The sequence below is a fragment of the Hipposideros armiger genome, unplaced genomic scaffold, assembly GCF_001890085.2.
Source record: "Hipposideros armiger isolate ML-2016 unplaced genomic scaffold, ASM189008v1 scaffold_178, whole genome shotgun sequence".
Taxonomy (NCBI): Eukaryota; Metazoa; Chordata; class Mammalia; order Chiroptera; family Hipposideridae; genus Hipposideros; species Hipposideros armiger.
In genome coordinates, this window is record NW_017731528.1 from 1,628,416 (window position 1) to 1,654,599 (window position 26,184).

Here is a 26,184-nt window from a genome sequence, read left to right on the forward strand (position 1 = left end):
AGGGGTATTTTTCAAACAGCTTATGGATAAATAACTCACACACTACAAGATTCACTAATTTTTACTAAATTTACAGAGTTGTGCAACCATTACCACAATCTAATTTTAGAACATTTCTATTATCCAAAAAGAAACTTTTGCCCATTGCCAGCCCCAAACAAGCCCAAGAGTTTTAAAAGGACAACAAGAGGTATAATCAAAGAGAAGCTGAAGAAAGAATTTGATACGGTCATGCCACAATGATCTAGTCCTAAAAGAACAGTGGATACAGGTTTTCAAAGAAGTCCTTTTGATTTGGCTTAGGTGTTTGATTTTAAATTATGTTAAGATTATTTATTCTTTTTAATTTATTGGCTTAAAAATAAAGTGTAAAAAACAGTGAAGGATACAATCCTGAGCAAATTATCAGAAGCTTCCACTGTGGCTAGAAATCACAATCTGAATCCTTTGGATATCAGTATTCAAGAGCCACTAACCCACAGTGGATTATTTATTCTGTTCACTTCATGTTTTTCTATCTTCTTCACATATCCATACAGATTTAGGCTATCAAATCTACAAGTACAGAAATTCTATCAAACAAATGAGCTTGTATTTTAGTTAACCCATGATGGAATTATCATCATTTAAGAAGCATTTCAGAAATAGGAACCAACAAAGTCAAACAGATTTAGCAGTGGCACATCTGTCTCTTCCAACTGAACGTACTCACTTAACGTAAGTAAAATCAGTACGTGTCGAATAAAGGTCCAAACACTCTCTGAGGATACATATGTGCATGCAACTTCGCAATCTAAACATTTCTTTTTATAACAACTCTTATCTAACCTTATTAAGACATGTAACACTGTCAACCAACTCCAGTCTCATAAATCCCTACTTGACTTCTAGAACACCACTCTGTTTGTCTTTCAGCCTCTGCCTGCTCCTTCTCTAGTTTGTTTGGTTTTTATTTGTTTTTTGCAGGCTACCCTTTCCCTGCCGTAAAATTTCTTTTTTTTTCCCAGGGTACTGTCCTTGACCTACTTCAATACCTGCTCTCACTGGGCAAACGCAACGTTTAATTATCACCTGTAATCAGTAGATGCAGGTTACAGTGATACTTTCCCTAGAAACTAGGGAAAATTTTAAAAGACTACTGAGTTAAATTTAAAATCAAGACAAGATCAATACAGACTCTTAAAAAGACAGAATAACTTTTGATATAAAAATGTCTGACAGTAACCATATTCAAGTTATCAAAATGTCTGAAAGAATGTACTGATTGAGAAAATGATGATTATCCACGGGAGCACAAAAAGTAAAGTCACAGGGACAAGTATGGGGCAGGGCTATGGCTTGAGCCAAGGGACTGATGCTCCAGGCCTCTGGGAAGGTGTTTGTTGTGGTGGCAAGGAATGGAAAGCTATCTGGGTCTACTGCTGTTAAACTCTTTAATCCTATTCCCTTTATTCCAAACAAGACTGCAAACAAAGCAGCTCCTAACCATTTGGCTTCTTTTGTCTCTGTCTGGATATTGGAAAAGAAAGCTAACCTATGTATTCCATTCTCTGCCTACTAACTTCTGCATTATTGGAACTTCTCTGACATATATCTGAACATCTAGGGTGTTAATGCTGGCACAAAATCAGTGTTCAATGCTGACTGAATGACTCTTATAAATAACTTTGCCATATATCTCACTGAATACTGATCCCTTCTAGGTCTTTTAATTCTTAAATATTTTACATAGAATATAACTGACAGAAACTATTTTGCCCTTTATATTGTTCTTCAACTTTTGAATCATACATACTACACCAAACATCATTTTTTCTGTCTCTTAGGTCCTGTCAGACACTAATGGTATGTTGTCATTCTTATAAATACTTACTTTCTTGAGTCCTCAGATTTAATCTGGACCATACTGTTGAACATACAGATGATCTCACTGCAATTCATATTCAACCTAAAATAAAACACTAGCATGTAAGTAAATGTTCTAATACAACTTTGTTACTTTCTCTAAATAAAAATCACCTGTGGACATTAAAAACTCTAAAAGGCATTTAAATAACTTTCTTATTTATCATAAATTACACTTATTTTAATTTGGTTGCTAGCTTGGGAAACATTTGTGACCCAAATTTTCTATTTATAATTGCTTGCTATTTTAGTAAGCCTAGGCTCTAATACATTTTTCTATTTAATTGTTATGTTCTCCTGCATTATAACTCATTTACCTGGGAGAGTTCCTTAGTTTCAGAGTGCTAACTTGTGACAATTCACTCTCAAATGTTAACTTCAAAGTCCGGATAATCTGGAATCAAAAGAAAAGTGTCACTCATATGTGAATTTTATTTTTTTAAATAAATATTGTTGAAACAATAAGATTTTAGAAGAAAAACTATACCCTTTAAGTATTTCACTAATTAAAAGTGTTCAAGGTTTGATTTTAGCACTCAAAGGAAGGGATGCAAATAAGTTTTTATGACTTTATCCCCACAAAAGGAAATTCAGTATCTTTTGGAGATACGAATTAACAGATAACAACAACACAGACACTAGTTAACAAATGAGATATAGTTAATACACGATCAGAGGAAATTCTGACCAGTTTATTTTGCACTTGCATCGCTGTCCTCAAATGTTTCCCTCTTTTTATTTTGCCACATCTTCCTAGTGAAGTTAACTACAGACCCAATCTTACCACTTTTTTCCATCTCCTAATGCCTCATGGAGTACACAGGAAATGACTATTATTCTTTTTAGAACTACTGTTAAAAGGAGGTCTGGCCAAGTAAGACAGTGGCAAACTCTTCTTTCATTTAATGTTAGAGACTTTGGAGGCAGGTAAACCAATGGCTTTTATTTCATAATTCAGTTCAGTCCAAACATCTGATTACCTGTGGAAAGTGAGGCCCTGAGGATTCAAAGAGTAGGATCTATTGCCCAAGAGAGCAAGGTAGAAATTAGCAAAGGGGATCCATGGTTAACCCTATCCTGCCAAATGATCTCAAAAGAAATATATTTCTCCATTTCTGTGCAACTCTGCTCCCTGGCCACATGGATTAGCTGATAGGACATAGCTGAAGCACCTTGTCTCTTGACCTGCACATTTGGGGAGGCGGGAGGGGGAAGGAAAAAACCTGAATGGGATCTTGAATTAAGTTTTTAAATCAAGAGTTGAAAGTCATAACTAAATTGTTTATGAAAACAGAGTTACATTTAGTTTGCTACCTTTATTTGTTCTTGAATTTTTTATTCAAGTGTCCTAGAAACATCAACTTTCAATTCAATGTCATCCTACTTGTTCTCAGATCATGTGTTATAAAAACCTTATTATACCATTACTCTAAGTGGTAAATAATAATAAAAGGCTAAACAAATGATTAATGTTTATCTTAGAATTCAAAAAGCTAAGAATTCTAAATTGAGGCCAGTACAAGTTAAGATAATCTGAAAAACATACTCTTATTAATTCTTAAATATCATATTCAAAAACATGTAAAATAAGCTACCTCAGAAATAATTCACATTAACTATTAACATTACCTGATTTAGGTCACAATAAGTCCTTAGAGAAGGTGCTGATTTTAACTCTCTTGCTATCTTCATAGTTGCATCCAAATCTTTTTTTTTCTCTTCAAGGCGGTTTTTAGCCATTATCACATTTGATAAATAATCATTGGTATTTTTTACTACTTCTTCACACAACTTCTTTTTCCTTCATATAAGATCCCAAAGTTATTTGGAGAATTTTGTAAACATTTACATGAAAGTGGATTTATATTAATAACAGTATCGAAAGGGTAATTTCACTGGTTTATAAACTTAACATGGTTAAATGAGGCATTTAATTGAACTGAAATGTATTACAATTGAAAGTTATGTATGTATTAGTAAAAAGTAAATTTTGTGTGTTATAATTATGTTGTAGATACAGCTGTTACAGACTTACAAGGTTAAGACCGACCCTTGATGATTTCACCCAAAATAGAAATCCTCTCTAATTCCAGTCACTTGTGCCATTACATTGACATATCTGTACTCATTTCTCAACAGGATCTACCTGTACATTTTAAATTTTCCATCAACAGACACAAATTACATGGATATAAAATTGTATTTAAAAAGAGACTTCACCAAACCAGAACTTAGGTATCAATTAACTATAAAACCTTCAAAGTAACCACTTAGGGAAGTTATATAATTATTCCTTCATTACTTTTACCTCATTACTTAAAATCTTTTCTGGACTATGGTGGAATTACTTTATGATGGCAATTAAGTATTTTTGTATCAAAAATTGTAGTATCTAACTAACTCATTTTATTCATCAAACAAGTGTCTTTTCAGTATTTCTTCAAAGTCAAATCTGGCTTCAAAAAAGGAGATTTTGCCACACTGAAGAGTAACAAGAATGTGACATAGGCTATGGACGTAGAGAAGTATTACGAAAACCTTTCAGTAATTGCACATATAATCTCTGAAAGTCATTTCTTTAGGGTAAAAAAACTTATCATTTTGCCAAGTTCTAGTATGGTTCCTAAAAACTCATGTTTATGTAGTGATGTCAGCAAAATGGCAGACCAGGAAACTTTAAGCCCTCGTTCCCCAACAGAGATGTCAAAAACATGCAAAAAATGGTTAAAATAATCTTATAAGAACTCTGGAAAATAGACAAAGATATACAGCAACCAAGCAAATGCCCAATCAATAAAAAGCCACACTCAAAACAGTAGGAAATGTCATGGTTTTTACTTGTCCTTGCCTAGCCCCCTCCTTGTTGTGACACAGTTCCCAATTCTTTTTCACAAACCAGAGGGAGGACAGCAGACTTTATTTTCAATGTTCTAATTTGTCTGGGGGCTGCTTGAAGAACTAGTCAATTTTACCTAACTTGGAGCTCAGGCAGTGAGAAGCAGTGGGCACTGCAGAGAAGGCTGCAAAAAGACCAACAGTGGAGAGACCTGGGCAAGAGATTGCAGGTAATGACATACAACAGACCATTTGAGGCTCAGAGGAGAAGCTTAGGTAAGACTCTTAGGGAAAATAAGACATTTATAAGCAGCCATGTATACAAGAGAATCAAAAAAGCCACACTCTGACCCAAGTATGATACAAGCTCGAAAGACATGAGAATTCTGTAAGCCTTCATCTCAGGCTGTCCCAAGGCTCAGAGTAGCATGCTCAGCTACTCAGTGAAGGACTGCCTCAGCAAAGAGCCAATTTGCAATGATGGACGGAGGGCTATGCCCAATTTTCAACAAAGCACCACAAAACATACAAAGGAAATCAGGAAAACAACAAAGGACGAAAATGTGAATACCAACAGAGACATAAATTATAAAAAGGAACCAAAAGAAAATCCAGTGTTCAAAAGTACAATAACTGAAATTAAAAAATTCACTACAGGGGTTCAACTGCAGATTTGAGTAGCAATAAAAATCAGTAAACTTGAGGATAGGACAATTGAAATTGCTGAGTCTGAGGAACAGAAAGAACAAAGAATCAAGAGGAGTACACAGAGCCTAAGGGACTTCCGGGATACCCTTTAAGAGGATCAACATATGCATTATGGGAGTCCAAAAGGAGAAGAGAGAGAGAAGTACAAAGTGATTATCTGAAGAAGTAACTGTTAAAAACTTCCAAAATTAGATGAAATACATAAATTTACAAATCCAAGAACTCAAAGACATCTAAGTAGAATAAACCCAGAGGCTCCACACTGAGACACAATATAATCAAACTGCCAAAAGACACACAGAATCTTGGAAGTGCCAAGAGAAATGCAATTTGTCATGTACAAGGGATCCTCAGTAAGGTTATCAGTTGATTTCTCACCAGAAACCTTGGAGGCCAGAAAGCAGTGGGGTGACAAAGTTCAAGTGTTGAAATGAAAAAAAAACAAAACAAAACACCTGACAACTAAGAATTCTGTACTCAGCAAAACCATCCTTCAAAAAAATTGAGGGAAAAATTACAACAATCCCAGGTAAAAGCTAAGGGAGGTGATTACCAATACTTGATTCAACAAGAAATGCTAAAAGGGGGGGGGTCCTTTAGGTTAAAATAAAAGAAAGCTAGACAACAACTCAGAGCCATATAAAAATAAATATAATGCCTTTAGGTAAGTGGGCAAATATAAAATCTAGTGTGATTGTAATTTTGGTTTATAACTCTACTTTTTCTTTTCTATAAGATTTAAAGGACAAATACATAAAATGACTAGAAATCTATGTTAATGGGTACACAATATATAAAGATGTAACTGTGTCAACAAAACAAAGCGGATGGAGATGTAAAGGAGTAGAGTTTTTATACGCAATTCAGTTAAGCTAGTATCAATTTGAAACAGATTGTTATAACTTTATATGTAATACCCATGGTAACCACAAAGAAACTCTAGAATATGCAACAAAGAAATGAGAAGAGAATCAAAATTTGCCACTACAATAAAATAAAATAAAAAGAAAGGAAGACAGTAATACAGGAAATGAATGGCAAAAAAAAAAACAACCATTGAAAACAACATGGAAAAAGTAGGTAAGTCCATCTTTATCAGTAATTACTTTAAATGTAAATGGATTAAGCTTCTGAATCAAAAGACAGAGTATGAAAACAGATTTTTTTTAAAAATGATGGTGTATATTTGGGTCTACAAGAGATTCACTTTAGATCTAAAGACATACATACAATAAAAGTGACAGAATGGAAAAAGATATTCCATGCAGATAGTAACCAAAAGAGAGCTAGGGTGGCTATACTAATAATCATACAAAATAAACTTTAAGTAAAAATTTGTTACAAGAGACAAAAAGGACATATATTGATAAAAGGATCAATTCACCAGGAAGCTATAACAATTACAACACATATATATGCACCAAATACAAGAGTTCCAAAATATAAGAAGCAAACATTGACAGAATTAAACGGAAAAATCAAGTTCTACAATACTGTAATAGGTGAGACTTCAATATTCTACTTTCAATAATGGGTAGAAAAGCCATATAGAATATCAATAAGAAAATAAAACTACTTAAACAACATTATAAATCAGTTGGACCCAACAGACATATACAGAACACTCCACCCAACAGGGAATACACATTTTCCTCAAACATACATGGAGCATCTGCAGAATAGACCATGTGTTAGGTCAAACAAGTCTTAATAAATTTTAAAAGACAGAAAGCATACAAATTATACTTTTTTGGTCATAATAGAATGAAACTAGAAATCAGTAACAGAAGAAAACTAGAAAATTCATAAATATGTGGAAATTAAACAACACATTCTTAAACACAGATAAGTATAATAAAAACAATCACTAGGAAAATACCTTGAAACAAATTTTAAAAAAAATCAAAATATTAAAATTTATGGGAAGCAGTGAAAGCAGAGATAAAAGGTTAATATGTAACTGTAAATGCATTTAAAAAGAGATGGCAAGGGCTGGCCGAGTGGCTCACTGGTTAAGAGTTGGCTTGGAAAAATAAAAAGTAAAAAAAAATAAATAAAAAAGAGTTGTCTTGGAGCGGCAGGGCCACCAGTTCAGATCGCACATGGGCCAGTGATGCTGCACCCTCTACAGCTAAGATGGTGAACAACAGCTCAACCTGGAGCTGGGCTGCTGTTGAGTCGACGGCGTACGCTGCAGTGGGGCTGCAGTGGGCTGCCCTAAGCTACTGTGAGTGGCTGGCAGCCAGCATGAGAGGCCAGCAGCTGGCGTGAGCTGCTGTACGCCGCCATGAGCTGCTGTGAGCCGCCATGAGCGGCCGTCCAATGGCTGGAGACCAATTTGCCTCAGCCAGGAAGAGCGGAATGATCACAATACCAACATGGGCCAGTGAAGTGACGTCCTCCACAACTAGACTGAGAACCAAAGGACAGCAACTTGTCTGTTCCCCTTCCCCGATTCCCCAACGCTGTTCTCTCCCCGCAATTCCGCAATAAAAATCTTAAAAATAAATAAATAAATAAAAAAGAGATGGTAAACCAACAACCTAACTTTACATCCTAGGAACTAGAAAAAGAATAACCTAAATCCAAAGTTAGAAGGGAGGAATAATAAATATTAGAGTGAAGATAAGATATACTGAATAGAAAAAAAGAGAAAAATCAATGAAACCAAAAGTTGACTCTGTGAAAAGATCAAAATTGACAACTCTTTAGGTACACTAAGGGAAAAAAGAGAAGAGAGATCAACTTAGTAAAATCAGAAAGAAAATGGGCACATGATGACTAATTTTACAGAAATGAAAAAGATTAGAAGAGACTACTATGAACAATTGTATGACAAGAAATAGGATAACCTAGTTAAAATGGACAAATTTCTAGAAATGCACTATCTACCAACACTGAATTAGGAAGAAATAGAAAATCTGAACAGACCAGTAACAACTAAGGAGACTGAATAGGTAGGTAGATAGGTGTGTGTGGGTGTGCGTGGGTGTGTGTGTGTGTGTGTGTGTGTGTGTGTGTGTGTGTGTATATATATATTTTTTTAATCTCCCAATAAAGAAAAGCCTGGAACTAGATGGTTTCCACTAGTGAATCCTACCAAATGTTTAATGAAAAATTAGTACCAATCTTCCTCAAACCCTTCCAAAAAATTGAAGGGGCAGAAATACTTCCTAACGCATTCTATGAGGCCAGCATTACCACAACCATATGAAGACACTACAAAAGAAAAATAAAAAAGAGGAAAGAAAGAAAACTATAGACCAATATCTGAATACTGATGAAAATCCTCAAAAAAATTCTAGCAAGCTGAATTCAGCAGCAAATTAATAGGATAATACATTATGACCAAGTGGGATTTATTCCTGGAATACAGGGATGATTCAATAAACAAAAATCAATTAATGTTATACACCACATTAAAGAAGTAAAAACCCCCACATGATCCTCTCAAAAAATGCAGAAAAAGGATCTGACATATTTCAACATACTTTCATAATAGAAAATATTCAATAAACCAGGAATTGAAGGAAACTCCATTATCATAACAAAGACTACATATGAAAAACTCACAGGTAACATCACAGTAGACGATAAACTGATAGCTTTTTTTCTAAGATCAGGAACAAGATAAGGATGTATGTTCTTGCCATTGCTCTTTAACATATTATTGTAAGTAATAGCCACAGAAATTAGGCAACAAAAAGAATTAAAAAACACCTAAAGGAAAAGAAGTAAAATAATCTTTTTGCAGATGACATGATCTTATATGTAGAAAGCCCTAAAAATGCCATAAAAATACCAGTAGGTCTAATAAAGGAATTCAGCAAAGATGTAGGATATGAAATCAATACAGAAATCAGATGCATTTCTATACACTAACAACAAACACTCTGAAAAGGAAATTAAGAAAATTCCTTTAAAATAGAAAAGGATTATACTTAGGAATAAACTTAACCAAAAGGCAGCAGACCACTACATTTACTATAAACTATACAACACTGCTAAAAGAAATTAAAGACGAAAATAAAAGGAAAGAAATCCCATGTTCATGGATAGGAAGACTTGATATAGTTAATACCACCCAAAGCAATCTACAATTTAATGCAATCCCCATCAAAATCCCAATGACATTTCGTGCAGAATAGAAAAACCCATCCTGAAAGTCATATGGAGTCTCAAGGGACTCCAAATTAACAAAACAATCTGAGAAAGAAGAACAAAGTTGGAGGACTTACACATCCTGATTTCAAAACTTGCTATAAAGCTATAGTAATCAAAACATAAGGGGGCCGGCCAAGTGGCTCAGTTGGTTAAGAGCGCAAGCTCTGAGTAACAGGGTCACCAGTTCGACTCCCGCATGGGATGGTGGGCTACGCTCACCTGCAACTAAGATTGAACACGGCACCTTGAGATGAGCTGCCCCGAGCTGCCGATGGGCAGCCAGATGGTGACTGGACTTGGAGCTAATCTAGCTGTACCCTCCATAACTGGAACTGAAGGACAACAACTTGGCTGTTCCCCTTCCCCAATTCCCCCCAAAAAACAAAAACCAAAAACATAAGGACAGACAGACCACTGGACTAAAATAGAGCACCCAGAAATAAACCTTCACATATACAATCAGCTGAGTTTTGACAAGCATTCCAAGACCATTCAATGGACAAAAGACTGTCTTTTCAACATAAGGTGCTGGAAAACTGGATCTCCAAATGGAAAAGAATGAAGTTGGACTCTTCCCTTTTACCACACACAAAACCTAATTCAAAATGAATCAAAGGCCTAAATATAAGAGCTAAAATTATAAAACTCTTTTAAGAAAAATAGGAGAAAAGCTTCATATTAGATCTGGCAATGATTTCTTAGATATGACCCCAAAAGCACAGGCAACAAAAGAAAACTTGGACTTTATCAGTAACTTCTTTGGATCAAATACTGCTATCAAGAGAGTGAAAAGGCAATTCATAAAAGGGGAAAAAATCTGAAAATGATGTATTTGATACAAGATTAATATCAATAATATATAAAGAACTCCGAGTGGCACGTTGGTTAAGGGTTGGCTTGGGACACCAGCTCTGAGCAGCAGGGCCCTGGTTCGGATCCCACATTAGGGCCAGTGACGCTGCGCCCGCTACAGCTAAGATGGTGAACAACAGCTTGACCTGGAGCTAGGCTGCTGTGAGTCGCCGATTATTGCGTAGGCTGCAGTGGGGCTGGCCGGCAGCCGGCATGTGCTTTCGTGAGCTGCCGTGAGCAGCTGTCAAATGGCTGGCGAGCCGACTGCCTCACCCGAGAAGAGAGCAATGATAATACCAACATGGGCCAGTGAAGCAACATCCTCCACAACTAGACTGAAGAACAAAAGAACAGCAACTTGTCTGTTCCCCTTTCCCAATTCCCCAACGCTGTTCCCCTCCCCCAACTCCCCAGTAAAATCTTAAAAAAAACACCTAAAACTCCTAAATCCAAGAACAAAATAAATAATCCAATTAAAAAATGGGCACTCATACAATTTAATACCAAAAAACCCAAACATTCCAATTAAAAAACGGACAGACGATCTGAACAGACATTTCTCCCAAGAGGGCATACAGATGGCCAACAGACATGAAAAGATGATCAACATCACTAAGCATCAGGGAAAAGCAAATAAAAACCACAATGAGATACCACTTCACACCTGTCAGAATGGCTATCTTCAATAAATCAACAAACAAGTGCTGGTGAGGGTGTGGAGAAAAGGGAACCCTTGTGCAGTTGGTGGGATTGCAAATTGGTGCAGCCACTATGGAAAACAGTGTGGAGGTTCCTCAAAAAATTAAAAATAGAACTGCCATACAATCCAGCAATTCCACCTCTGTGTGTTTATCCAAAGAAAACAAAAACACTAATTTGAAAAGGTATATGGCACCTCTATGTTCATTACAGCATTACTAATAATACCCAAGATATGGTGCAACCTAGGCATCCATCAATAGATGAATGGACAAAGGAGATGTGGTGTACACGTACATACACATACACACACACACACACACACAAAACAGAATGTAATTCAGCCATAAAAATGAATGAAATCTTGCCATTTTCGATAACATGGATGGACCATTATGCTAAGTGAAATAAGTCAGAGAAGGACAAATACTTTATGATCTCACATGTGAAATCTAAAAATACAAAGTAAATGAACAATCAAAACAGAAACAGACCCATAGATACAGAGAACAAGCTAGTGGTGGCCAAAGAGGAGGGAGTGGAGGGATAGGAATAAAAATAATAAAAATTAAAAAGAAACAAACAAAAAAATGGGCAAAGTACTTGCATACACATTCCCTCAAAGAAGTATACAAATGGCCAGTAAATAAGCACACGAAAAGATACTCAACATAACCAGTCATTAGGAAAATGCAAATCAAAATCACAATGAGATACTATTTCATTCCCATTAAGATGTAATTATCAAAAAGAAAAAAAGAAATGAAAACAGAAAATAACACTGTTGGGGAGGATGTGGAGAAACTGAAACAACCCTGTGCACTGCTGGTGGGAAGGTAAAATGTGTAGCCACAATAGAAAACAATTTGGTTTTCTTCAGAAAGTTAAACATAAAGTTACCATATAAAAAAGGTAAACTTTGATATGTATGTTTTACCACTATAAAAACTGTAAAATTAGCCTTTTGAGCTCCTTCTTTTGCTCGGCCCACTCCAAACTCTTTGGAGTGTACTTTTTCTCCTAATAATGATGCCCTTGGACCTTTGGGCCCTGGCCCTTGCCCTTGGCTTTGCCCCTTTGAGCCTCTGCCATGCTTTTGCTTGCCTGCTCCAAACTCTTTGGAGTGTACTTTCTCTTCTAATAATGGCCCTTGAGCCACTGCTTTCTGCTCGGGTCCGCTTCTATTTCTTTGAAGTGTACCTTTTCTTCTAATAAACTGCTTTCACAACTTTAAAAAAAAACCCGCAAAACAACAAAGCTGTAAAATAATGCATGCATACTACCCATCACTTAAATTTTATAATTGAAGACCACATGTGAGACAGCATCAACATGAAGAGTAAAGAATATCAACTGATTCACTGATAGTGTATTGAGCCTAAAAGAACTAGAAGTCAAAAGGACAAGTACCACTATTCTTTGAACATGTCACAACTTTTATGATCCTGTGTCTTCAAGTGTAGAATGTGATTAAGATCATTAAAGATCATATACATCAAAGAGTTTTTTAAAAAGTGAATATAGGGCCGGCCAAGCGGCGCGATGGTTAAGAACTGGATTGGGATGCCAGAGGGCCCCAGTTCGGATCCCACATATGAGGGCCAGTGACGCTGCCCTCCGCAGCTGAGATGCTGAGCAACAGCTCAACCTGGAGCTGGGCTGCCATGAGTCGCCGGCGACGGCATGGGCTGCAGCCCCTGTGGCAGTGGGTTGCCATGGGCTGCCGTGTGTGGCCAGCAGCCAGCGTGAGCGGCCGGTGGCCGCGGTGAGCGGCCGTTGAGAGGCCGGCGACTGGTCTGCCTCGCCTGGGAGGAGCGCAATGATGGTGCCAGCTTGGGCCAGTGGGGCGGCGTCCTCCACAACTGGACTGAGGAGCAAAGTGACAGCGACTTGTCTGTTTCCCTTCCCCCAATTCCCCAGCACTGTTCCCATCCCCCCAATTCACCAATAAAAATCTTAAAAAAAAAAAAGTGAATATATAACTATGGTATGTGTTTAGAAATAAGTATTAGAAAGTATCAGGGTATTATTTGCTCTGATGCAAATAAACGTATGAAAAAAATGATGGAACTACATATAAGAAAATGTATGCATTTTCCCAAGTAAGCTCAATTCTACAACATGAATTCAGAGTTTGCAAATAATATTAATGTGCTGTTTTAAGAAAGAAGCCTGTTCATTTTAACAGGTAGCTTTGGGACAAGAAGCAAATAGATCGAATAAAAAAATGTACAAATTGTTCTTCATTTTAAAGTTGTAAACATCAGCCTGTAGAGACCACCCATTATCTTCCAAACTTGTTTAAAAATTACTCATTACTTCAATCTATACAAAGAAATAAAATGACATCTTATTGTTAGAACTTCCGTTTCATTGAGTCTATATTTTTAAGTTATTACCTGGAATCAAGAGAAGTAAAAAGTCGATCAAACTGTTTCTGCAGAACCTCTAAAAGACTGACTGAATCCGCTTGTGTTTGATCGTGTATGTGTTCAAGCCTCTGGAAGAACATAATACTAATTTAGCATTTTTATTTTATAGAAATTGTACAATTCAACATAATTTTCAAAATAACAGGTACATTTTGGACTTTCCAAAATAATAGCACAAGGGGAGATTAGATGATAAAAATGGAGTAAGTCACAAGGTTCAACTTTAAATCCTGGGACCTGTCAGCAAGGTCATACCTGTGTGGGCACTGTCTATGGGTAAATTGGCCAAACGGCCTAGAAAGTCTACCAAGTTTTCCAACCTTCTTTCTTATCCCTTTTTATTATTACAGCAAACAAGTCACTTTAAATAGCTGAATTTTCTTTGGCAGCATTCCTTAAATTTAAAAAGTAGCATTTTAATCCAAGCACTTTTTTTAACATTAAGTATTCCACAAACTTCTTTGCATTTCTAAACAAAGAATTGTTGCCTGAGATCTGTGAGCCCTTTTTTCCTTCCAATTTCTCCCTTTTGGAATGCGAATGTCTATCCTAAGCCTGTCCAATGTATTTTAGAAGCAAGTAATTTATTATCTTGTTTTACAAATTCACTGTTAAAGAGGGATTTGGCTCAGAATGGATCATACCCTGAGTCTCACCCATACCTGATTTAGAAAATATTTAGATACGGTTTTAGACTTAGAGTTGATGCTGAAATAGGTTAAGACTAAGTTGGGATGGGAAGAATGTATTTTGCATTAATCTGGGGAGGGGGGCCGCCAAAGGGCATACTGTTATGGGTTCAATTTTGTCCCTTCCCTCCCGAATTCATATGTTGAAATCTTAACTGCCATATCAGCTATAACCTTTTGACTGCCTTGGTTGTAAATTTGTTGTTGCTTGTTGTCACCAAATCAGTGATTCTCTCTTTTGGGGGGTGGGGTACAGGAAAAAACAGAGTAAGATGCTTCGTGTAAGGATATACACGCAAATAATGAGCAATGTTAGATGATCTGCAATGCTTCTGAGACAAAATTCAGCTCAGAGCAAGAAGAAATCATGGTTCCTTGATAGAGCTCCAATATTAGTAGGCTGCTAGCTCCATTCCACAAGACCAATCCTAGCAGGCCATGGGGGTTTTCCATTCTGTTGTATGTTTCTGTCATTAGACTACCATGTTTAGTAACTCAGTGCTTAGCTCTAACTTCAGTGATAATACATCCAAATATCCACATTTAAAGAGAACATGCCCTAATTCATGAGAGAATTTTATCATTAAAAATGCTTACTTTCACAGCAATACTTAATTGCTCAAAATTATTGCCTGCTATCTTCAATGCTTCATCAATTTCTTCTGCAGTTTTAGTCTCCTAAGAAGGGGAAGGGGACCACATACAAATATAAAATATAAAAATAGATGCTTAGGTATATTAGTCACAAAAACATCAAGCTATCATTTTGGTTACAAAAGCAATATAGACCCACTATAGAAATCTGAAAACAAGCAAGAAAAATAACACTGTTAATCCTAGTTACCCAGAGATTTAAAATAATTAACATTTTAGAGTTTTGTTCAGAGCATTCCAGATTTTTTTTTAGATATCTTTTTGAAAAAATAAGATTATGTCCTGTAACCATTTTGAAACTTAAAACTATCTTGAAAAATTTATCATGGTAATAAATGCACACATGCAAAACTTAACAGTTTAAGAAAAAAATTATAATTTGGCTGTTAAGATTTAAACTTGAAATAAAAGATAGCAAGATTAAGTGCCCTCTCTCCTCCCCTAGCCCACTAAAGATCTCCTTAAGAAGATAATACTTGATTTAACAGCATTTTAGAGTTTGTTCTATTTCTAATCTTAAATTCTAAAATACATTATTTAAAGTTATCAGATGTAGTGACAGATAAACTTCAGTCTTCCAAAAACAATTTCATCATCATCATCATCAACAACAAATGCTATTAGGCATTTTGAATGGAAAAATCACATTTAGAATTAGAAACTTGTACTTTTTACAAGTTTCATGTAACTCAGATTCAAAACTAGGTTCAAAGAGAGAAGCTACATACAAATAAATATCAAGAGCACTAAGAGGGCTGCCTTGGGAAGAAAAGACAATTGTTCAAGCATAGTTTAGAATAAAAAAAGAGGTTCAAGTAAGGAATGTGGGTTTACCTCTTACCTTTAAGCTTTGAAAATAATCTATAATTATAGGAGCCTTGAAAGGAGAGGAAAGTTAAGCTGTCAGAGACAAAATATAAAAGTTTGGCTTAATCTTACTTTATGAATAAGTTTTCATACCGCCATTACCGCTGATGAGTTCAAAACAGTCCTGTGTGTGGATGGTGAATGTTCTAAACCAGTAGTTTGCTGATCAGCAGTCTTTTTAAAGTCTTGAGAACAATTCTTTAGCCTGAAAAATGTCAAGTACATTACTTTAAATACCAGCATTAACAGTTTTAACCTTCTGATTTTTTACTCTCTATCAAAAATAATTCATATGATGACTTATAAGAACACATACATTGAGTTCCCAATCACCTATGATAAGCAAAGAGCAGGAAACCATGACTAAATATGCTTTCATATAAAACTTAATTTTAATCAGTTCAACTTCTTAACAAATCTCTAAAAATAATAGCGTACAATATAAATTGTACTTTTCCTAATCACCTAATCACCTCTTCTTACCTGCTAGTTTTTGGTAGAAATGTTGATATCATTACTGAACTATCTTAAGCTCAATTAAAGTAAGTACTTACAGACCTAAATGCCAGCTATTAAAAAAATGTATTTAAAAGTCTGGATAATTTACAAAAAGGTAATGAATTTATTACATAAGTTAATTTGCAAGGGAAAAGTTCCATTTCGTGTCCACAGATGCTAGAATTTTTGCCTATTTTTATCATTATATCCCCATGTTGGCTAGCACACAGTAAGCACTTAGTGTTTGCTGAATAAGTTAATCATACACCTGTAACAATTTATAGAAGAAACTATGATGTTTAAATGTTACTCTCATAAACACGAGACTAATTTTTAAACATTCAATTACTTTGAAAAGTGAACATTCATGTTCTTAAAAACCTAAGTGAGTGCACTAGCTCTGAGGAGTCCATATTCAATTCTTACCTCAAAATATTAAAGATAAATCAGGAAGGAAATATGTTATATATCAAGGGATACTTCAATTTAAAATTTACAACTATTTTAAACAAAACTCTGCTGAAATTAGGGAACAGAAATTTCTAACATAAGGATACTTGACATGGAAAATTTAATTTAAAAAATGGTAATTTGGAAAAATTTGGGATGCTAAAAATGGACTCATTTACTTCTGAAAGTAAAATTTCACTTTGTAACCATACCAGGTATTATATATATCTAGACAAGAGTACAATCAGATTTGATTTGTATGATGTTAAAAAATCAGAAAATTTCACACAGAAGTTCAGATCTCTATTTTCTTTTGGAAAAAAAAAAAGGAGATCTGGAAACACTGAGTTGGTCTTAACACAGCCACAACTGGCTGGAGCTGAATAAGGGCTGTCGCCTTTGGAGGGGATGAACCTTCTTCCAGCTGCCACAATCATTTAAACTCAGTCTCTCTACCTCACCCACTATGTCATCTGCTAGACTCCTATCAGTTTCAAATTTGCATGGCCACTGACTCACATGGAGTCAGAAAGATTACTAAAGATTTATTCTAATCACTGCACACAGAGCTTATGGAGAAAATGACTGGTAGATTACAAATCTAGGAGTTGGGGGAAGTACTGGCATTCAATAAACCTGAGTTCTACTTCTGGTTGTGTCAATAACCGGCCGCCAGACTTTAGCTAAGTGGTTTTACTAGCCAAAGAAATAACTATTTGGGTTTCTAAGCACACATTTAAGTCTGGACAGAGAAACTGCAGCAGTCATGTAAAAAGCCACGAATGCTAGTCTAAAGAGTTATGGATTTTATTTGGAAAGGCAGTGAAGAACCACAAAGCAGAGAAGAGTCTTGAAGTGCTAAGGAGGTAGGCAAAAGAGAATTAAATAGGGTACTACAAATGGAAGATACATTATGAACACGGGAGACACTGGGAAGTTAGAATCAGCAGAAGGTAAAATGAATGAGAGATGAGAAACTAGGGTGATCTTTGGATGTTTGGTGCCATTAACAAAACTGAAAAGTTCCAAATGAGATTGTTCCTTGAGAGTATCCTATGTTTCTTTAATTCTTACATAATTTACTATCATGTTAAATATTTTTTAAAATGTTAAGTCCTACAAAATTATAATTGCTATCTGAGTAGGGTCCCAGTGAATTAATAAGGTTCCTTAACCCTTAAAAAGTTGCAAAACACACAGAACATACTTTTTAGCCTGCAGTTTTTCCATAAAAGAATCTTCTTGAACACATCCATCTAATGGATAATATCCTTGTCTCGTATTTATAGTTGTAGTAAACTTTGGAAAAAATAAGAATAAAAACAAAAACAGAAAGTCACTCATAAATTCTGTTCATCCAGAATTCAAACAATTAGTGTGCAATTCATAAAGTTGATAATAGCCTTAAAAATCCTTAAATCCTCTTTAAAGCAAATAAAAAATTGTACATTGATTATGTTTTACCTTATTTTTATTTTTGAAGAAATTGGTAATTTGGCAACTATTAAACAGAACATTAAATTAACTAAAACTTGATTCTACCATAAGGTATGTTCAAAACTCTAATAAAATACTTAGGGATAAATTTAATAAGAAAATATATAAACTCTAAGAAAACCAAATAATTTATTGGGGATCATAAAACAAGAAATGAATAAATGGAGAATCATGTCAGGTTCATGGAGACAAAGATTTAATATCCTAAAATACATCTAATATAAAATACAATTCTAAAGTTCATATGGAAAATATGCAAGAATTACTAAAATTTTAACATACTATTCAATAGAGATTTATCACACCAGATAATAAATCTACTGTTAAAACACTAGGGTAGCGACACAATAAAGGAGAACAGAGCCCTGACATAGATCAACATGTACATGGGAACTTAATACAGAATACAAGTGACATTTCAATTAAATAGAGGATTATTCAATAAAGAGTCTGGGAAAGTAGTACACCCATCTTACATCCTATATGAATATTATAAAAGGATTAAGTACATACCTTTTTTTTGAAAAACACGATGTAAGTATTTAAAAAACATATATATAACTCTGAGATGGGAAGGTCTGCCTAATCAAAGAAAACCTAGAAACTATGAAAGAGGGGGGTAAAAAACTAAAGAAGGAAAACATTTCTGAATGGTTAAATGTAACAACAAAAAAATTAAAAGTGAAAAATTTGAATAAAATAGTTCAGATACACAAGGCAAAGTGTTAACATCCCTATCACATGAAGTATTCCTACAAGTTAGGAAATGACAATTCAAAAGCAAAATATGCAAAGCATCTCAAAGGGTCTGTTAAAGATCTACCCAGAAGGGGAGCTGAGAAGTCAACTTGTGAAAAGTTGCTCAATTTCACTAGTAGTCAAAGAAATCCAATTTAAAACCAGGAGACACCCATTTTTTGCCCATCAAATTGCCAAACATTAAAATAAATATGACAGGGCCAGCCGAGTGGCTCAGTTGGTTAAGAGCTTGCTCAAGAGTGCAAGCTCTGAGCAACAGGGTCGCCAGTTCAATTCCCACATGGTCCAGTGAGCTGCACCTGAGCTGCTGTTGAGCTGCCAACAGGCAGCAGGATGGCTCAGCTGGTGAGAGCACGTGTTCCTAACAACAAGGTTGCCTGTTCAAGATGGTGGGCTACGCCCACCCGCAACTAAGACTAAATTCAGCACCTTGAGCTCAGCTGCCGCCCAGATGGCTCAGTGACTAGAGCATATGCTCTTAACGAGGCTGCTGGTTTAACTGCCACATAAGTTGGTGGCTATGCCCACCCGCCACTAACTGAACACAGCAGCTTGAGCTGAGCAGCCCGACTGGACTTGGAGCTGAGCTTGCTGCGCCCTCCACAACTAAGACTGAAGGACAACAACTTGTCTGATCCTCTTCCCCAATTCCCCAACACTGTGCCCCTCCCCCAATTCCCCAATAAAATCTTTAAAAATAAACAAACAAATAAATAAATAAGGCAAATTGAAATATGGATTTGTTTTGGAGCTAGAAATTAACAGAACCTGTTGATGGAATTTTTTTGGTAGGAGTGGGTTTGAGGAATTGTGTAAAATATACTGAAAATTTTTGAAAACCACCTAAATGTTTATAATGAAGGGATTGGTTAAGAATTACAGCACTTATGTACAATGATTTATTATGCAGCCATTAAAAGTAATAGAGGAAGGGCCGGCCGAGTGGTTCAGTTGGTTAAGAGCTTGCTCAAGAGTTTGAGCTCTGAGCAACAGCGGTTCGATGCCCGGCCCGAGCTGAGCAGCCGCTGAGCTGCCAACAGGTGGCAGGATGGCTCAGCTTAAAAAAAAAAAATAGAAGAGACTCTCATGAGAATAAGTTAGTGCTGCTAAGAAAATAAAGCAGACAAATAAATGCTATGGTCTCCTATTTATATATACATCTTTGGTAGGGAAGAGGATGTTCTGTCAAGGTTTGAAGTTCGTGTATAAAGACAGCCATGTATTATTAAATACCATGTATTATTAAATAATTAGGGGAAAAGTGTTACTTTTAACAAATCACATTGGACCAAATGTTATTAAGAAAACTCCCTCCCAAATTAGGAACTAAAACCTTGATTTCTATATGCCTTATTTATCACCCTTGGGTTTGCCATTTCAGAGTAAAGCTTTATTCTGCGCCCCCATCCCACCTCCAGCTTTCATTTAAGGTTTATTTATGGTGGTGTTTTTACTTGTTTCTGTTACTTGTAAATGAAAAAAAAATGTGGTCAAATTTAACCAGAATTTTTTCTTTGGTTTTCGACTTCAGTGATATGTTTAACAAGGCTTCCCTAACTATGATTATACAATTATCTATATTTTCTTCCGATGTACATTTTCTTTCTCTTTTTTTTCTTTTTTTAAATTTTTTATTGGGTAACAGTGTGTTTTTCCCAGGACCCATCAGCTCCAAGTCAAGTTGTTCTTTAGTTTTTTTTTTCAATCTAGTTGCGGAGGGCACAGCTCACTGGTCCACATAGGAATTGATCAGGCAACCTTGTTGTAAAGAGCACATGCTCTAACCCACTGAGCTATCTGGCCGCCCCCAGTTTACATTTTCAATTTGTATGTTAACATTTCCAATCCACATGGGATTTTAACACATATTAATTATCTATTAATTGAATGACTTATCCTTTCCTCATGCATAATATATTTTTGGTCCAAAAGATAAAAAAGATACCAGTATTTCTGAATGATACCTATGTATGATCCTATTTGCAACAAAACCTCCCATCTTGCTGTGCAAAATTATAGAATGGTTATTTAAAACAAAACAAAACAGTAATATCAATCAAAAGCAGTGAAGGGATGCTATAAAAAAAACAAAAACCAAAAACCACACAACTATGAAAGGTAAAGGCTGGTAGATAAATCCATAGTATTCACCCAAAGTCAGAAATAAAAACAAAAGTATACCCTTAATCCCGAATGGAATCAGTTTAGGCTTAAGTGTGAAATAAACACAATTACCCAGGCCTTCAACATTAAAGATAGACTATAAACATAAGTTTAATGTGAATACAGGTACTTAAATCTTACTTCACTGAGCACATACTTTTTAGAGAACATACATAACTTAAAAGTAATAAACTACATTCCTGAAGTATTCTATAAATTCAGACTTTTCCGTAATTTAGACTAATTCTTCCATTCTCTCTTATTCCAAATAAATACTAGATATCAGCAAAAATCTAAACTTTAAAAACTAGTATGAGTGATAATTTCAGGAAGATTTCTTGAAGGACTCCTTTAAATAGCGACCAGCTTTAGTGTCTGAAGAATCTGAATATAATCCCTTGTCAATTACCTGGGCTATACACAGGAGGAGGGGGGAAAGAAGGGGAGGATAGGGAAAACCACCTATCTCCCAAAGAAAAGAGTCAGAAATAGTCAAAATAATATTTATCACACAAAATAGATTTATCACAACCTTAAAATCAAAACCAGTATGTGTAAACACACTATAAACATTTGTAAAGATGTTATCCAAAATAATACAAGTATAATGATTTAAGACTAAACATGAAATCATTTGCCAAAAAAAAAAAAAGGCAAAAGTTACTGTTCTAATAAATCTGTTTTTGAATGTTAGAACAGGATGGACATGGGCAGAAACAGTTTCAGCTCCTTTCCTTCTTTACCCACAAGACCAAATCTGTCAGGGAACCTCCCTCCATTACAAACACAGTTAGTCTCCCCTTGGTGGTAACTATGCAACCAGCCACATCTGAGGAACCTACTTACTGTCAAGAAAAGAACGGAAAAGAATTCCCCACAATGAAGAACACAATTCACAACTGGTAAAGTATGTAATTCCAAAACAGACATCTTCTAATATGTAAATGTTTCTGCTACAATATGTATGTATGTATATGTGTATGTGTGTATATATGTATATACATGTATACACACATAAGTACACACATATACATATACATATATACATACATGTGTGCATACATGTACGGGGGTGCAAAAAAAATGTACACAAATTTGTATTCATCTTTTGTTATCAGTATATATTATTACAATTTTAACACAGTTTTTTTCCTTTCTTAAAATGTGTTTACTTTTTTTGGCACCCCCTGTATATACACATATATACATATATATACATATGTGTATACATGTATGTGTTTTTACCATGTTTAATCTGCAAACCAGTTAATCCACACCTAAATAATCAAGGGTCAACTATAACACATATTTTAGGTCTTGAAGCTTGTCGAGAACTTTTACATAATTCAGATTTGACTTACAATCCCATGAGATAAGAAAAGCAGGTATTATTTCCATCTGACAAATGTGGAAACTCAATTTTAGTGTGACAGAATTAGGACTGCATTCCAGGTCTCCTGCCTCTATATTGTCTGCCACACTACCATAGAAAACAATAAATACAAGTCCTCATCATCTGATCTCTCAAGTGGAGCATTAACAATTTGGAGACTAAGACAACTTTTCAGAAACATACCATGTTGAGCTACATTTGTATTTGTAGTAAATGCAAATGATGTTCATTAAATTTTATTTTAAATCCTTTATTTGTCCTCATTATTATGGGTCCATAGATTTCAGTCCTAGTGCAACTGTACTATTTTTAGTGCTTTTGAAATTAACAATAACTTTAGCCACTGTTTTGCTTCTCTTCTTATACTATCGCATCTCTAAAATGTAAATTTAATAACACACAAAGTTTGAGGGGAAGGTGGAGTTCAAAATTTGCTTGCATGGTATTGGTGTAGGAAAGAAGGGTAGGGATTTGAAAGGAATGTATTTCATTAAAATAAAAGTAAATAAAAAGAGGCAATTTCCCATAGATATTTCCAAAGAGTCAAAATATGTATATGTATGTAGGCTGAGTAATGTATAACTTTAACCTTGTATTCTTTTTTTTTAACCTTATATTCTTCTTGATCATTTTGAACAATTATTAAAATGGCTAGGAAAACCTTTATCTTTTGTTAGGCTTCTTGCCTTAAAGACTCAGCAAAAAAAATACACCTCTAAAGTTTCTAACTAGAATTATGGTTTATTTTGCTAACATTTTTACCTTTAACATTAAGTTGTAATGTATTTAATATGAAAGATGATAAAACTTACCTCACAAGCAGGGCATATAATTTTGCTGTATTCTTCAGTTACTAATAAGCACAGTTCACAAAAATCATGTCCACATTGAAGTTCATGGTGCTGACCTATTGATAAAATAGGTCACATTTGTTAACACTGAATGTGCAGCATTAATCAGAGGACAAAATTAAAGAAGATTCTATTGTATAGGAAAAGATACAAAGTTTAGTTAGAAATGGATGACTTATTAAGGAAAAGTCAGGAGAAACTATACAAGTCAAAAGGAGGGAGAAAAATCAGAACAAAAACCAGGCAGAGCTATGTAATATTGTGTGCGTTTAGTTTTTGGTACCTGTACTATATTGAATTTGCCATATCTTATAATCATACAAAGCGCTCTGAAATACTTCATCTGCTCTGTGTAAATATCACGACTAACTAGGCCAGGAATGTTATATTCAACCTGGAGATGGAAAACCATTTTGGTGACGTGGCTAATTAAATGGTATATTCCAGATTCCAGCCTAGTTCTGTTTCCAAGAGCAATGTTCTTTCTACTTGGTCACAATGCCCTCTACTAATTTATATTTTCCATCCTGTGAAGCGCACAGGGAGGGCAGATACGAGACACTGGCAAAACCCCTCTCTTACAAGGATCTAAGATATTGGCAAGTACCGAAGCCAGATACTACTACTGTCACACATGCAAACAACCTACATAAAGATCATTTTCACAAACCTAGCATTTATGAGGGAAATACCATAATCTTCATTAAAAATCTAATATCAAGATTTTAAGGCTCTAAGTAGAATATGAAGCATAATAAGCATATCTGTTTTAGCTCTGAAACTTCAAAAGGATGTTATTTTAAAAGGCACTGCAAGAAAAAAAGGGGGAAAAAGTAGACAAAACCAGTCATTTTTTACTAGCAAAAAATGAATGCCCTTGCTGATTATAATTGCATTCTTTTGATTAAAAAAAGTTTTACAGTTTTTAAGCCCACTGAAATACCTGAAACTTGCCTACAACCAAAGTAAATTTTAAAGCTCTGTTTAAAATTCAGAAACAATATTACCAAAGAAATCAAAACTGTTTAACTGTTTTATCTTTATAAAGTTTCTTATATTGTGCAAGTCAAAACAATTTTTTGGTGTATTACAGCTCACAAAGCACTTTCAGAAGTCTAGACGCATAACCACCATCTTTCCAATTAAATATTTCTAACTAAGCATTGCAACACAAATGCAGGGAAAAAACAGTTATTATAAAGAGTCGTGTTCTAAAACTTTACTTTGTACAATGTAATTTTCTATGTAATATGTAACAGCAACAGTCAAAACCCAAAACCCAGAGCCAAGAAACTTGGCTCTCCACCAGGAAACAAAACCAACGAACTTTCTCTACACATGTTCATGTCTCCTAAACAGAGGCCATCTAAAATCAACTAAGAAAACTGATTGAATGACTCATGTTGAAAGTACAAACATGAAACAGTTACACAGAATAACAAGACTTTTTAGCAAATCCTCCCGGTTGGAAACAGCACTCTGAGGCATTTTAAATTATATTAAAATAAAGTTAAACCTGTTTTCACTTGAGGAGAATCTAAATTAGCGCAATCAATGTGAACCTAAAACTGCTCTAAAATACGAAGTCTAACATATATAAAATAAAGATATTGTATACAGAAAAAAAAAGTAAATTAACAGATCAATAACAGGCCAGTGTATTTTTTTCCCTTGACGTACAGAAAGACACAAGGTGCATAAAAAAAGTAAAGTATCATTTTCCAAACAATGCTTTACATGAAACTGAGCAATAACTTTCCTCCCTCCACCAAAAAAACCTCTATCTGTTTAATTCAGGAACACTTCAGGAGTCTACTTGTCGCTTCTACAACAAAACTACACAAGAAAATCAAGTGTGGTCACTTCCTGACCACAAGAAAAGGGGCTAAATGTGTACAGCAATTCTTTAGTGAACCTGGGGCGTTTCCAACCTGTGCTCAGGACAGCTCACACACCGCCGAGTCGTACAGTTGGTGAGAGAAGTGGACGGGGGGGGGGGGGGGGGGGGGGGGGCGGAGACCGTGGCGTGAGGCTCGACGCCCCGTTCAACAGGCCCCACAGGGTGTCACCACGGCCCTTGGGGGGCGGGATGCCGGTGACGAGGGGCCTATGCGACGGTTTCCACGTCAGTCCCGGCCCCCACCAGCCTAGCTGGCTCCCACCCTCCGCGGGCCACATTCTGTCTCCACGCCTGCCTCCACACTGGAAACAGGCCCGCGGGGCTGACCCTCAGGCTCCTCACCGGAGGCTCTGGTCACCCTTCTTCCACATCGAACGCACTGAATCTCAGCAGCTCCCCAGGGCCGACCCTTCCTTCCCATAGAGGAAGACTGGGAGAGCCAAGGTGTCGAAGCTTCCGACGCCATCGCCGCCACCTTTTGCATCCGATGGCCGGTACCGCGTGCTAGTCCCGGCGTCCCTCGCACCAGCGACCAATCATCGGAGGCAGCTGCTGCAGGTAGCCAATCAGCGGGCAAAGAAGTTAAAGCCCGCCCCCTCCGCTTTGGCTTTGCGGGTGGCTGTGCAGGTTCGGGGAGGTTGTTTTCCGTTTCAATCTGGGCCTCTCCATTCCAAGGAAGGGCGCCACGAGGTAGTAAAGGACCATTTACTTTCTAATCTTTACCAAAAGCGTTACCCGTTGAGCACTCTTAGTGCATTCAAATCCAGATTTCACATATTATTTACGCTGTTATTGACCTCACAGGCAGCAAACAGTCCCCCATATTGAAGGGAATCCCCCTTCCCTAGTATCTATCAGGGCCAGAAAC

At 35.9% G+C, this 26,184-nt stretch overlaps 1 protein-coding gene across 2 annotated transcripts in view; it reads right to left on the reverse strand.

The window, feature by feature from the left end:
• Positions 1-25,782, reverse strand: part of RNF17 (ring finger protein 17) — a 95,173-nt gene extending 69,391 nt beyond the window's left edge. For both annotated transcript variants that reach the window (XM_019652323.1, XM_019652322.1), the window contains exons 1-9: positions 25,659-25,782; positions 23,378-23,472; positions 17,961-18,052; positions 15,899-16,010; positions 14,882-14,962; positions 13,563-13,663; positions 3,535-3,706; positions 2,223-2,299; positions 1,874-1,948 (exon numbers count right to left, since the gene is read on the reverse strand). In XM_019652323.1, coding sequence (XP_019507868.1) covers positions 1,874-1,948; positions 2,223-2,299; positions 3,535-3,706; positions 13,563-13,663; positions 14,882-14,962; positions 15,899-16,010; positions 17,961-18,052; positions 23,378-23,472; positions 25,659-25,782 — 929 coding nt within the window. The remainder of the gene's footprint in view (positions 1-1,873; positions 1,949-2,222; positions 2,300-3,534; positions 3,707-13,562; positions 13,664-14,881; positions 14,963-15,898; positions 16,011-17,960; positions 18,053-23,377; positions 23,473-25,658) is intronic.
• Between the last annotated feature and the right edge of the window lie 402 nt (positions 25,783-26,184).